The sequence below is a fragment of the Peromyscus maniculatus genome, chromosome 16 (assembly GCF_049852395.1).
Source record: "Peromyscus maniculatus bairdii isolate BWxNUB_F1_BW_parent chromosome 16, HU_Pman_BW_mat_3.1, whole genome shotgun sequence".
NCBI classification, from domain to species: domain Eukaryota; kingdom Metazoa; phylum Chordata; class Mammalia; order Rodentia; family Cricetidae; genus Peromyscus; species Peromyscus maniculatus.
In genome coordinates this window covers 14,494,853-14,509,498 of record NC_134867.1, presented here as the reverse complement: position 1 = coordinate 14,509,498, position 14,646 = coordinate 14,494,853, and the positions used below count along the sequence as shown (strand labels likewise).

Genomic DNA, 14,646 nt, shown 5'->3' with positions numbered 1-14,646 from the left:
TTTAGACTTCCTTAGCGAGGATCTCTTACACCAGTCACATAGTACAAATCTACCCGCGCTAATAACAGTGCTATGAATTCCCATGGGGCAGTTGATACTGAAAATTTACAAGAATGCTGTGTGTGTGTGTGTGTGTGTGTGTGTGTGTGTGTGTGTGTGTGTACACGTGTACTAGTAATTGCAAAGAAATAATTAACAAATAAGTTTGGCTTTGGATGAGGTGGCTCTATTTTGTCTTCATACAGTGTATAACGTCAGTCTTATTTGTGCCATTGTGTGTTACAGCTATAATACAGGTTTCTCTTTCTGTTTCTCACAGGTGAGCTGGTACAGCTGTTGATCTCAAGATGCCACTAGTGAAAAGAAACATTGATCCGAGGCACTTGTGCCACACAGCGCTGCCCAGGGGCATTAAGAATGAACTGGAATGTGTAACCAACATTTCCCTGGCAAATATAATTAGACAACTGAGTAGCCTAAGTAAGCATTTATATCAGTTGAAACATTGAAAACCAGAATTTGCTTTGGACTTAGAGTGTTAAGAAAATGTACTTGTGATTTAGGAGGGATGTTTCATAGAAAGATTTTAATGTTAACCATGAGAATTTTAGTCACTTTATATAAAATCAGTGAGTTTGAATGGTAATTCCTGTTAACAGAATCTCTCAAATCAGTATCACATGGAGATTAGAATTATTGAGATTGATGGGAAAATGTGATTCGATCTCAGAAGATAGAGCCAGGATAGGACTTTGCTTGGTTGTTACTTCTTCTTACTATTTCTGGAGAGTTCGACCGTTCCTATTTTGGGACTTTAGGATCTCCTTTTAAATATATTGTATTAATATAAGGAAATATCTTCATATAATGAAAGGTATAGAGAGCGAGGACAGTGATAACAGTAGGCTAGTGATGTGACTTGTGTAAGGGACGCCAGAATATGTGACCCGAGTCTAAAACACGCCGTGATGTGAAACGGCAAGAGACCTCGGCTTCCACCAGGCAACAAACAGAAACCAAGTGAAACAGCTCCTGACAAGGCTGAGTTCTCCGTCTTACCCCGTAGTGCAAACACTGCCTGTAAACACAGCAGTGAACGTAACCTACGGTGCTTCGTGTGGTTAGGGACATCCCCCCCCCCGGCTTCAAGATTTTATGTTTTCCTGTTAGAAAGTAATTAATAACTACTATCTTTGTACTAGAGAACTAATGAAAATTTAAAATTCACTTCATAAATTTCTTCTGTTTTGTTTTCTCTTAACCATTGCGGCTCTGATTACCTCAAAGGTATCTTCTGCTCTCGCCCTTCCTGTGGTTTTTCCCTTGTGAACAGTCAGCTTACACTGCCAGGTTGAACTAATAAAGTCTAGTTTTTGCTCTCACGTGTAAATAATTTGACAGACCGTGTATTATTCCATTTTCTGTTGCTATAACAAAATACTTGAACCTGGATACCTGCAAAGAAAAGATATTTAGGTCACACATTTTAAAGTTGAAAGTTAAGTTTGAGCAGCCTTCTGCTCAGCCTCTGGTGAGGGTCCACTTGGTTGTGTCACAGTATGATTTTTGGTAATAAGGATATACATGACTAGAAAAGTTGAAGAATTTAGCTTTTTGATGATTTTTAAAAGAAATTATAATAAGAGGTCAAATGTCTCTCAAAAGTGTTGGTTCTGTTTCCTGAGACAGTAACTAGTCTTGTATTCTGCTCTCTGGCTTGAAATCCAGCTCTAGCCGAGTCTGGGTACAAACACTGATTACAGAGTGAAAAAAATTTTTTGTATGTATTTTTACATAATAGTCTTCCCTGACCCGCATCTGGAAGTTAAGTATAAAACATTTAAAGTCTTCCCATTTTAGACACAAGTCACCAAGCAGAATGTGGTAGGGTAGGGTTTAGTCAGTTTTCACACACACACACACACACACACACACACACACACACACACACACACACACACACACACCCCTGCCTCCACCACCCTCATATTTCTGGGTAACATTAGGATGGGTTTCAAGTGTAAGGCAGTTCCAAATGAATGCCCTGTGTAAGAGGAGTTGACCTGTTTCTTATGAATGCAGTTCCAGATGAGTGCCCTAAGTGACAGGGTTAACCTGCTTCTTGTGAATGGGTGATCACAGCTGCATTACACTGTGGTGTGTTTCATTTTTGCTTAGGTAAGTATGCTGAAGACATATTTGGAGAATTATTCAATGAAGCACATAGTTTTTCCTTCAGAGTTAACTCGTTACAAGAACGTGTGGATCGTTTGTCTGTTAGCGTCACACAGCTTGACCCTAAAGAAGAAGAACGTAAGTTGACTCTGTATTTTCTTTATGTTGTATTAAAACAGGAGATGAGTGTGTTTGTGAGCAGTTTTAAGTGTGGATTGATTACAGTCGCCCCTTGGCCTTTTGTGTCCATGCAAAAATAAATCAGTGTATTATCTAAGATAATACCAAGTCAGCTTGGCTTCCATTGCTACTTTAAAAACAAGCCTTTTGGGGAATACTATTTATTTCTTGACTTCAGACTTTCTTCAGTTCTTTCTCCCTTACTTTTTGTGTGCTTTTTGTCTGAGAAACTAAAATTATTTGAAAAGTGTCTGAAATCTTCAGGTTTCATGTCACTCCTTTAACTGTGCCTTTGTGGATGTATTGCTAACCTATGTCTTTGATATTTAATTGACTGCTGCTACTGTCTGCTCTAAATGACCGTTCCCCAGATTGTTCTATGCCAAGAATAAAATGGAGATACAAGGTTTTATTAAAAAACCACATTGCTATTTATTAATGGTAGAACCGCCCAGCTTCTATAGATATCTTGCATATTAACTTTTTTAATGCCTTGAAACACTGATAATTCTTTTGCGTTTTGTTATTAGGTGGGTTTTTTTGTTTTGTTTTGTTTTGGTTTTTTTTTTGGTTTTTGAGAAGAGGTTTCTCTGTAGATAGACCTGGCTATCTGGATCTGCTCTGTAGATAAGGCTGGCCTTGAACTCGGAGCAGCACCTATAACTGCCTCTTGAGTGCTGGGATTGGCTGGATTGTTTGCTTTTTTTTTATTCATAAAAAGAAATAAAACAGAATGTAAATTTCATTTATATACTATAGAGAATTGTTTCATGTGAATTTTTCATGATATTGTACTCATCAAGATTTTTTGCTGAGTAACACTTTTAGTATAAATTCAAGTTATAGATCCAAATTTAAACAATGAAAACATTAATATTTTTAAAGCAAAGAATGTTAGGATGAATATCTTAATTGAACAACTCCTTTTGGCATAATGTAATAAGGATTTATTACTCTTAACATTCATCATTCATTAAAATTGAGATACAGTTCAGCAAGGTCTTTTTATCGTATAACCAGTTTTATAACTGCAGTCAGTTTTAGAATATTTTTAGCACTCCATCAAAAGGGCCACTCCAGATTCCTTCTCCCACCCTGCCTGTGTCTTATCCTAATCCACTTATCAGTGTGCTTTCCTAATCTGACATGTCATTTGAGTGAACGACAGTCAGTGGTCTCATGACCAGTGTCCTCCACTTTGTTTTTAATATCTGTGTGTGTTTCTCTGGTGACTAATGGTATTGAGCGTAGAGCCCTGTGTATATTTCCTTGGAGAAATATCCATTCAGTTCTTTGTTCCTAGATGTTCTTCCTTCTATACCTCATTTTAAAATCGAATTATCTTTTTATTGTGAAGTTGTAAGAGTGTTTCTAGATTCTAGGTCCAAATCCTCTGTCATGTGTATGTTTTACATGTAGGTTGTCTTTCTTAGAGCTTTCCTTTGAAATATAGTTGTGTACATTAATTACATTTCATGAAATTCTTGAAATATATCTAATTGTTAATGTTGAGAAATACCTTATAACCATATATACTTTCAAATATAATTTATATCAACATTTTCTTTTTAAATAGTTACAAATGTATGCCATGTAAGAATTCCTATATAAATTCCATTTTCATGTATAACAAAAATTAACATTTAATTCAAAATGCTGTTACTTTTTAAATACAGCATTTACTGGTTTTCTTCCTTGACAGTGTGATGCATGTACACACTGCATTCTGGTTATTCATACTGTTAAATGCTAATAAATGTCTTAATACCATCACCAAGTAAAAGTACTGATACCAGTAAATGACTAAAGGTGTGAGTATATCAGAATTATTTTTTCTGTAGCTCCTTCAAAACATGTGAAGCATGGAGAAGAATTCTCAATCTAAAAGCTGAACACTTAACTGTTTTGAATGTGAATAATTGGGATTGTTTGTGGAGATTTGTGATTCAATCTGGGCTTTGAAATTCAGTGGGAATTCAAAGAAAATAACATTGTGAACATATAATTAAACTACAGAGTACGATAAAAGTATTTTCAATTATCTTTAAGTGGTAGCAGCCATGAAACTGCCAACTAATTAAGAAAGTGTGTAAAAATGTTATAAAAATGTATACAATTATATTTAATTCAATTTTGTTTATGAGCATATAGAGCTGACATACTTACTGTGTGTCTGATACTATTGAGGTAATACAAGATCTTGTCAAGTGGAAGGGCATTGTCATTGTCGCAGTGGGGTGTTTCTCAGTAGGCTGTGCAGAGAAGAGGTGAAGACAGAAGGACTGACTAGTTTGCATGCTTTTGGTGTCCTTTACCAGATGCTCTGGGCATCTGTGGGCAGCTCTGGTTTGGTTGCTGGGTAAGTTGCTGGGTTGAGTGAGGGAGCAGCAGCAACTGACCGTGTTCGTTGCTCCGCATACTGAAAACAGTGTGCGGATTGTGGGAAGAATCAGCCTCCAGACCAGATCTGTTTCTGTTCTGCCCTGAAGACAGTGTGCGGATTGTGGGGAGAATCAGCCTCCAGACCAGATCTGGTTCTGTTCTGCTGGGCTGCTTTGCCTCGTTTGCTGAGCCTGTTGTGTGTTTTCTAGCTTTGGCTGTTTGTATTTAAAGATGGGAAAGCAGTTCTGGTCTCACTGAAAAATGAAAAGGGTGAAAGCCTGCATCACACACAGTGTTTACTCATTAAGTACCTGCTGACCACTCTCTGATGACAGCAGGAAAGCCTTTTCTTTTCCTACCCCTGAATTGTATTCTCATGTTTACAACTACATCACAAGGTGGGGTTGTGGACGTGTGGAAGATGCAGTTACACTGTGACCAGGTGTAGACCAGGCCCATTGCTCTGCCTGGGCCACACAGATCCAGTTGTTCACAAACTCTACTTGGAAGAAATGACCCTGTATTTTAGGGGAAATGGTGGAAAATTGTGATTGCTTACTGGCATTGCTGTGGTATACAGCATTTGTATGCTTAAAGTCATGCATACTCAGTATGTAAGATACCTTCTTCTTCTGTTTCTAGTTTTGTTTTGTGATAGAATCTCCCTCTATAAACTATTACGTCTTGGAACTTGTGGCAAATTTCCTGCCTTCACCTCCCAAGTGCTGGGAGCCCTCATATCAGCTTTACCCAGCTTTTTAATGTGAAGAAATCACTCTAGATGTCAAAACTACAGTGTTTTAATGCATTTCTTATTTTAATATGCTGGACACTACAAAAGTAAATGAAATTAGCCTTAAGTCATCATGTATGCCATTGTGCTGTACCAATAACTGGGGTTACTAATGTACAAGAAAGTCTAAGTCTTTAAAAATTTATGGTGAGGTAGATAAAAGGAGTAAAGTTAAAACTAATATAGATCACCCACATATCGTATTTATAGTATACATAGCAAGAAGTCAACACTGTTTAACCTAGAATGCCATTAGATATTCTTAGTTCCTTCAGCTGATAAGGAATAGAAGTAGATGGAAAAAGATGACAGAAAAAAGGGGAAGAGTTTAAGTTAGGTGGGGGTGGGCAGGAAGAGCCAGCAAAGAAAAAAGAAATACTGGAAATGTGCCATTAGGACCCTTTGGGCTTGAGAAACCGAAAGCTGTGTTCAGAACTCACCTAGAGGATCAGGCAGAGGATGATCAGGATAATGTAATGATAGACTGTTTAGGATGACTCCTGGTTAATGAAGTCACTAAAGGCACACAATCTGTTGTGGCATACGAGCTTTGAAATAATGTGCAGTATCGATATGTCATTCAGCTGAGTTGTCTTAGGAAAATAAAATGAAGTTGTGATTTTTGTTTTAGTATCTTTGCAAGATATAACAATGAGAAAAGCTTTCCGAAGTTCTACAATTCAAGATCAGCAGCTTTTCGACCGCAAGACTTTGCCTATCCCATTGCAGGAGACATATGATGTGTGTGAGCAACCTCCACCACTCAATATACTCACTCCTTACAGGTCAGTAGAGTAGTACATTAAAAACCCTGCTGTCTCTCTCATGCTTGAGTCACACAGTTTGAATCTCACTTGGTTCTAGCCCACAGAATGGCCTCTCTACCTGTTGCTTTCAGAAAACCTTTATTTATTCAGTAGACGAGCTTCACAGGCTCTGACATACAAAAGACAAGACCTGTTCAAGTAATTATTATGAAGAGCCACTAGCAAAGTGATTGATTACCATGGAATTGGGTCAGTAAAGTTGTCATTGTCTTTTTAATTTAATTTTTAGTCATAGGGAAATGAAGCTAACAGTTCCACAACACTGACAGACATCATTGTTGCATGCTATCTGATCTTGATATGTGCATCTTCACTTTCTGAATAATGAAAATGAAGTTTTTTTAATACTTTCCACCACTCACTCCAGTGAAGTCTCGAATTAGTGTTTCTTGGGAATTCTTTCACGGGATTTGTTAAATAGGCAATTTGAGATGTACAACACATATCCTGAAAAAAATGATACTGAAATTGTTATTTGAAGTTGTAGTTCAGTAGGCAGGTTGACAGATGTAAGTGAATGCTAACATTGAACTGAAAATTAAGAGACACCTTTTGGACTTAGTAGAATACTAACTTCGTTAGAACACTGCTGGAAATGGTAGAGGTTCTTCTCTCTTCTAAGTGACACTCCTGCTTTCCAGACTTGGGTTTTCGTCAGAACTCTTTCAAATTATCGACTTTCCTCAAAGGACTTAGAAAATTCCATATTCAGCAAAAGTGGGCTTTTATGTTGAACAGAAGTGCTTTACACTATTAGTATCAACTCTGAAAAGCCCTGCTTTTTCATTTTCCATAGTTTCATTTCTGATTTATATTTTTTTTAAAAAAAAAATGTATTGCTACAATGCCTTATTTTGGCAATATTGATTCATTTTGAGACATGATCTCCTTATGCAGTCCAGAATAGGCTTGAACTCGTGACCCTCTTCCCTTGAGTGCCAAGATCACTGACATGCATCATGGCTGGGAGACAATACTGTAACACACGCTATGTGTCACAGTGCTGTGTAATGGACTGTGATATGAGGGGAAGCACATTTGGGTGACAAGTTTCTCTGATTGTTCCTGTCTTACCTAATACATGGCGTTGGCATACTGTATTTCAGGGACGATGGGAAGGAAGGGCTGAAGTTTTATACCAATCCTTCGTATTTCTTTGATCTGTGGAAAGAAAAGATGTTGCAAGATACAGAGGATAAGCGGAAGGAAAAGCGAAAGCAGAAGGTATTAAAGAGGTTTAAGAGCCTGGAGTTCTGTATTCATGTGTTGCTGCACACGGGAGACTATTAACCTACACTCTGACGGTCTCGTCTCATGGGGTCCATGCATTGAAGTCCTTGACTGCACAGATCACAAAGGAGTGTTGTGTAGATGTGAGTGGAGGCCGCAGTTGAGCCCCACCGTGTGTCCCAGCTCTTGTCGACAGGTTGTTGTGTCCTCACCAAGTTCCCGTTACCAGTCTGTTGTGCTGCCATTTCCACTTTCTGGTAAAGTTTTCCTGAATCTGCTCTATTTCATACTGATTTTTAAAGTATGCAGAAGGAAGGAACAAGTTTTTTGGCACAGGAGAGGCACAGGCTGTCTTCATCATGCCCTTGTCTGTCTCTACTTTCCTCAGTCCCCATAACACCCTCCTGTTACATTCTTACGTGCTGGACAGTGCCCTGGTGTTGTAGCTGGGGTTTGCAGACTGGTGACTGGCAAGCCCGAGTGCTCCTGAACACAGGTTTTGTTTGCCAAGCACAGGGCTTTTTAAACTTTGTTTGAATAGAATTCCTTCGCTGGCCATGCCTGTCCAATTCACAGCGCGCCCATCTTACACCTGACAGACTTCGTTCATGTATGTGGCCTGCCTTGTCCCTTTGGACGTGGTTGTACCTTCTCCAGGCCTTTCAGGCTCTCCCCTGACTGTGCTTTCTGGCCGTGTCCCATACAGACAGTTCAGTGGCTTGGTTACCGACCAGGGGTAGATAGTTCCGTCCATGGTAAAACCTTGAGACTTACTAATAATAGTAGGTATGGGAGTAAGAATTAGTGACTTTCCTGCATTCAGAGGGTTTCTGCCTAAAATCTAGGCACACCATTTTGCATCTATTCTCTTGGTTTGAAATGGAGTTGTAGAACCGTGGTGAGAAACTGGGATTACAGCAAACCCCGGTCAGTTTTAACTTTTAGTGTCCCTGTAAAATGGTCCTGTGTTTGGCTATATCATGATGACATTGCCTTTTTAAACATTGACCTTAGAATTGTATTTGGATTATTGTAGCCTCTTTTTAAGTATTTAGCATGTCACCACTTGGCTTGTGTCACTGCTTCTGTTATAGCAGAAAAATCTAGATCGTCCTCATGAACCCGAAAAAGTGCCAAGAGCACCTCATGACAGGCGGCGAGAATGGCAGAAGCTGGCCCAGGGTCCGGAGCTGGCGGAAGACGATGCTGACCTCTTACACAAGCATATTGAAGTTGCCAATGGCCCGGCCTCTCATTTTGAAACAAGGTTTCTTTTATTTTGTTTGGAATGAATGCTGAACACTGAATTTATGTACACTGTCTCTCTGTCCTTCTAAGTCTTGGCTCCCAAACTGGAGTTGGAAGGCTCTGTTGTAATAGAAAAGATTTTAGCTCTGACCACTGAACCTGCAAAATCCAACCTCCTCCAGCAGGCCACTTCCACATTTGGACTTTGTGTTGCCGTTTGTACAAAGAAATGTTAATGATTTGTTTCAGCTTTTATCTGAAGATTTAACTGCCTCCAATATTTCAGGTAGACTGTGATGAATGCCATAGTAGAGTGTGTCTGGAATATTTTTGAAGTATTGATTTATCTCATGAAACTGGAGCTAAGAAGAGGTTCAGTTCTGTTCTTTCCCTGTCCCCAAATTCAGATACATCGGGAATTTCAGACAGAATTACCTACCTTCTTTTACAGATGTGTGCTAGGTCCTGTTCCTTTCTCAGTGGCCAGGGGTCCTGGCTGAGTAACATGCTGTCATAACAGACACATGTTTTCAAGTTTCTGTGGGAAAAGTCATGTATGTATTATCATACTCATGTTATTGGAAACAAGCTTCACGTCTTCTTTTGAATAACACATAGAAAGTTTTGGAGGTGTAACTGAAACTTTGAGGCCCAGTTTGAGAGAAATGTATATCTGAGAGATTCTGCGTAGCTATATAACTAAAGGAACTGAAAGAATGGAAATTAAACAAACTAAAATCTGTAGCTGTGTGCCTCTGTTACAGTTAAACATAGGTGTTTGTCTGGCCTGTTTACCAGTGTAAGCACAGTAATTTGTGACATGCTCTGCACATCTGTTAATCCAGCTTTGTTCCCAGAGTGCACTGCAGTTGGTAAATACTAATCTCCCCATGCTCAGCTAAAATTTTATCTAACTCTCACGTTGCTATGTTACTTAGCTCTGTTCTCAGTTTTCTTTTCTTTTCTGTGGCCCTAGAACTAGAGAAAGTTTTCTATTGTTAGAAAACTTTTGGAAGGGGTTGGGGATTTAGCTCAGTGGTAGAGCGCTTGCCTAGCAAGCTCAAGGCCCTGGGTTCAGTCCTCAGCTCTAGGAGAAAAAAGAAGAAAAGAAAAGAAAAAGAAAACTTTTGGAAGCCATTAGTTTAAGAAAACAAATGTCCAAGTGGTAATAAATTCAAGTTTTTACATTTTACTTGTCAATTATTGGTTAAAAATAATTCACACAGAAATAAACTACTGGCACTCAAAAGAATAACCACTTATGTAACATTTCATTTCTCTAATAGACACACTATTCTTTGTCTATTTCTTGAAGGCCACAGACATATGTGGATCATATGGATGGCTCTTACTCGCTTTCTGCCTTGCCCTTCAGTCAGATGAGTGAACTTCTGACCAGAGCTGAGGAAAGGGTCTTAGTCAGACCTCACGAGCCACCTCCACCTCCACCAATGCATGGAGCAGGAGATGCAAAGCCCATACCCACGTGTATCAGGTATGCGGGGACAGCCTCATAACGCTTTATCTTAGGGACCAGTGGCCTTTTTCGTTAAAGGATCAATAGAAACATTTTGGGCTTTCTGGACAAATAGTTTCACTGGGGCTTTAGTCTGCCTTCGTTGTGTGGAAGCAGACGGAGAGTGTCCATAAGTAACTGTTCAAAACAAAACTTGGTTCACGAAGCAAGGAGCCTTTGGCCTATAAAATGTGTTTGCTTTCCTCTGATTGGAGCAGGCACATTCTCCTGGAGACCTTTAGATAACTGCTTTAAAGATTTGTGTTTTCATGTAATTACAGCTTTGTTAACTAGCATTATCTTACACAGTTTATTAAGAAAAAATGAATTTTTACAGTGTGGTAAGGGTCTGAAATATGAAGGCCAAATATATTAGTTTGATATTAAGAAAAATATTTTAGTAACTTCAAAGAGAATAGAAAGTTTCTTGTAGCAATATTTTAGTGAAGTTATTTTGAATGTTAATGTGGTCATTAGACATTTTTAACATAGGCATATTAAAGAGGTTTTCTAACAGAGAAATACAGCCCAGCTTTACCATTTTTAGTTTAAAATAGAACAAACCACAAAAACCTCGGATCACTAACTTAGGAAGAAAAAAAGGGCTGTAAATTTCCTTTTGTGGTTTTTAATGAGCTGGCATTGGCTTCACTGAAATGACACAATGAGCCTTAACAGCCTCTGTATGAATGCACCGTCATCACATTAGCCAAATACTGCTGTGAGTGTGAGCACAGGACTGCGGTGTGGTAAGTGTGAATGCACCATCATCACATTAGCCAAATACTGCTGTGAGTGTGAGCACAGGACTGCGGTGTGGTAAGTGTGAATGCACCATCATCACATGAGCCAGATACTGCTGTGAGTGTGAGCACAGGACTGCGGTGTGGTAAGTGTGAATGCACCATCATCACATTAGCCAAATACTGCTGTGAGCGTGACTGCAGCCACCGTGGTGTGGTAAGTGTGAATGCACCATCATCACATGAGCCAGATACTGCTGTGAGTGTGAGCACAGGACTGCGGTGTGGTAAGTGTGCCTCACTGCAGATTCCTATCATAATGCAGGATTGAACACTATGGACTTAAGTAGGCAGAAAATGCCCAAGTGGATGTGGAAGTTGTGTACAAAGTCAGACTGTTCAGAAAGTTGTTAGATTATTACACACCGCGGGGAGTGATGGCCCCGTGGTTCAGAGCACTGACTGAAGTTCCAGAGATAATTACAAACCAAAGCACCACCCGTTCATTTCTTGTACACTTTTAGTTCTTATTCTTTTGAAATACTGTTACATAAAATGTCTATAGGAACATGTTGATGGGCCTACTGATGTAGCTCCCAGTAGTTATTGATAGTTTCTCCAGTCACTTTCTTCTTGGTTTCCCGTTCAGTAACTTGTAGGTTCTCTTTATCATTTCAGCTCTGCTACAGGTTTGATAGAAAATCGCCCCCAGTCGCCAGCTGCAGGCAGAACACCTGTGTTTGTGAGCCCCACCCCCCCACCTCCTCCCCCACCTCTTCCATCTGCCTTGTCAACTTCTTCATTAAGAGCCTCGATGACTTCGACTCCTCCCCCCCCAGTACCTCCCCCACCTCCGCCTCCAGCCACTGCCTTGCAGGCTCCCGCAGTACCACCTCCTCCAGCTCCTCTTCAGATTGCCCCTGGTGTTCTTCACCCAGCTCCTCCTCCGATTGCCCCTCCTCTAGTCCAGCCTTCTCCACCAGTAGCTAGAGCTGCCCCAGTTTGTGAGACTGTACCAGTTCATCCACTCCCACAAGGGGAAGTGCAGGGGCTGCCTCCACCCCCACCACCGCCTCCTCTGCCTCCACCTGGCATCCGGCCATCATCACCTGTCACAGTTGCAGCTCTTGCTCACCCTCCCTCTGGGCTCCATCCAGCTCCATCTACTGCCCCAGGTCCCCATGTTCCATTAATGCCCCCATCTCCTCCATCACAAGTTATACCTGCTTCTGAGCCAAAGCGTCATCCATCCACCCTACCTGTCATCAGTGACGCAAGGAGTGTACTACTGGAAGCAATACGAAAAGGTAATTGTCTCAGAGCCGTGGAAAGCATTGGAAACCTTCTAAATACTTAGGGCAATGCTGTGTTCCTCACTTATAAACTTTTAGGTGACTGTGGTTTTGTACAAATGGTATTTAAGGAACAGAGCTATGTAGGACATCTATTTTAAATGACTTTCAGGAAAAAATATGACATTTAACCATTCTATTTTCATACTTAGTGGGGTTTCTTAAAGTGAAGGAGAAATCGAAAGCATTGGTGTTGGGAATGGAGTTCAGCTGATAGAGTGCTTGCCCAGCGTTCACAGAGCCCTGGGCTTGATTCCAGGTGCCACATATACCGGAACCTAGCGGCCTACACTTGTAATAGAGCCATGAGGAGGGGCATCAGAAGTTCTAGGTGATTCTTGGCTGTGGTTAGTCCCATGCCAGCCTGGGCTACATGAGACTGTCTGAAAAAGAAAAGCAGAAACTTAAAGTGTTAGACTTCTGTGATACAGAAGATTTAATAAAAATTCTCCCTCTATATTTTTAACCTCCTTAAAATAGTATTTTTAGTGCAGAAGCTGTTTATTTGGGGTGTAATTGACATTTGTTTTTCCAGATGCCTCTAAAGGATTAAAGTTCTTCGCTTAGAAACAAGAAAGATGTGTTTATTCATTTCTTATTTCAGCATTTCCTAAGCGGAAGTAAGAATATAGAGAATGGTAGTACCTTTCCTTCAAGGACAGGGACAACAAGGCCACAGAAGATACATTCAGCAGCTTATTTGTCCCTAGAGGTGGTAGAAGTGTGTCATCTGGTTACAGATGAGCATGAGGTGCAGCAGAGCGTGATGGATAAATACAGATATCCCCAGGAATAGCTGGGGGTTCAGGATCTAATTTATAGGTGATTATGTAGCAAAAGACTCAAAACTCAAATACAGTTCCTTCAAATTCTCTTTTAGTGGAGCTTGCTTTTTATTTTCCCATTAGTATTTCTCATGCGCCTTTAGTTTTAATCCATGAGGATTGTGTCTGGTTTTTGCATTCTGATCTTAAATGGTTGGTTTGGCTTCGCTCTGTCAGGTATTCAGCTACGAAAGGTAGAAGAGCAGCGTGAACAGGAAGCGAAGCATGAGCGGATTGAAAACGATGTCGCCACCATCCTGTCCCGCCGCATTGCTGTGGAGTACAGTGATTCGGAAGATGACTCGGAGTTCGATGAAGTGGACTGGCTGGAGTAAGGGAGTTGCATTGCTCTGTATTGCAAGACTGAATGCACATGTCCTTTGTGGCGCTTGTTCCTTGAAAATGTTTGGTCATTCTAGTGTTTTGCTTCCTATTCCTCATAATGAATAACCCTTTTCCTCCATAATTTTTGATTTCTATGGAAAGTATTAGCATATATTTCAAACTAAATATTTTACAGTGGCTTATCTTTTTCCCCCCTGGAAAAATCTAATTTGGTCCAATAAACCACTAAGTATTAAGCATGGGCAGCCGTTGTTAGAGTAGCAGCTTCAGTTTTTGGTATACCTTAATTGTGCACTTTGTGATTTTTTTTTTTTAAATTTAAAGAAAGCAACTGAGGATGAACTCTTGAAGGCAGCTGTGTCTGTTAATGAGCCTTATTCCATTTTTTGATGTTTTCAATGAAGAAACACTGCCTCGATTATATGAAAACACTCGGAAAGAACATTTAGCTCGTAGTGTTGAATTCTCTTAAGGAATGGTTAATTTCTTTGTTATCATTTTATTGTTTTAAATACTTGCCTTATTTGAACGTTTAGCAGAACCCCTCTCCCACTTATATATTGTGTGGTACAGTTTTGCTTGCCTATAGAAGTTTAAATTTTTTCCATGTGAAATACTCAGAATAAGCATATGTGTAACTTACATAATGTGAGAATAACAATCTGATGTAATAAATGATTCATTTGAAAGGTTCCCGGTGTCGCTCTTTGAATGCATCTGTGGATAAGGTAGCTTCTGAATGCATAGGTAGTGCAACAACTTCAGCTGTGGAAGTCCTCTGAGTTTTTTAAAATACAAATTGTCTCTTATGTAAGGGAATGTTTATGCCATGCTTTTCTGAAGTTGCACAATTACATTTCAGCTCCTTGTTACTTAACATTCCTCCTTGCTCCTTGCCCTCTGCATGCCTTATTGTCAATTTATCACCAGGCCCACAGGTTGTGTAGGGATGAGTTATTTTTATTTGTGTCAGTTGGAGGTGATAAGGAGGCACGTTAACATCTTTACTTGCATTAAGGATGCTAAGAGAA

At 39.9% G+C, this 14,646-nt stretch overlaps 1 protein-coding gene across 2 annotated transcripts in view; it reads left to right on the top strand.

Annotated features, from left to right (window-relative positions):
- Positions 1-14,308, top strand: part of Wasf1 (WASP family member 1) — a 49,310-nt gene extending 35,002 nt beyond the window's left edge. Inside the window, exons 2-9 of one of the 2 annotated variants that reach the window (XM_076552413.1) lie at positions 320-480; positions 2,179-2,313; positions 6,162-6,315; positions 7,464-7,581; positions 8,685-8,854; positions 10,151-10,330; positions 11,773-12,401; positions 13,448-14,308. In XM_076552413.1, the coding sequence (XP_076408528.1) occupies positions 348-480; positions 2,179-2,313; positions 6,162-6,315; positions 7,464-7,581; positions 8,685-8,854; positions 10,151-10,330; positions 11,773-12,401; positions 13,448-13,605 (1,677 nt within the window). In that variant the 5' untranslated portion in view covers positions 320-347 and the 3' untranslated portion in view covers positions 13,606-14,308. Of the gene's footprint in view, positions 1-319; positions 481-2,178; positions 2,314-6,161; positions 6,316-7,463; positions 7,582-8,681; positions 8,855-10,150; positions 10,331-11,772; positions 12,402-13,447 lie in introns of both variants that reach the window. The other variant, XM_076552411.1, reaches the window with a different exon arrangement.
- The last annotated feature ends 338 nt before the right edge of the window (positions 14,309-14,646 follow it).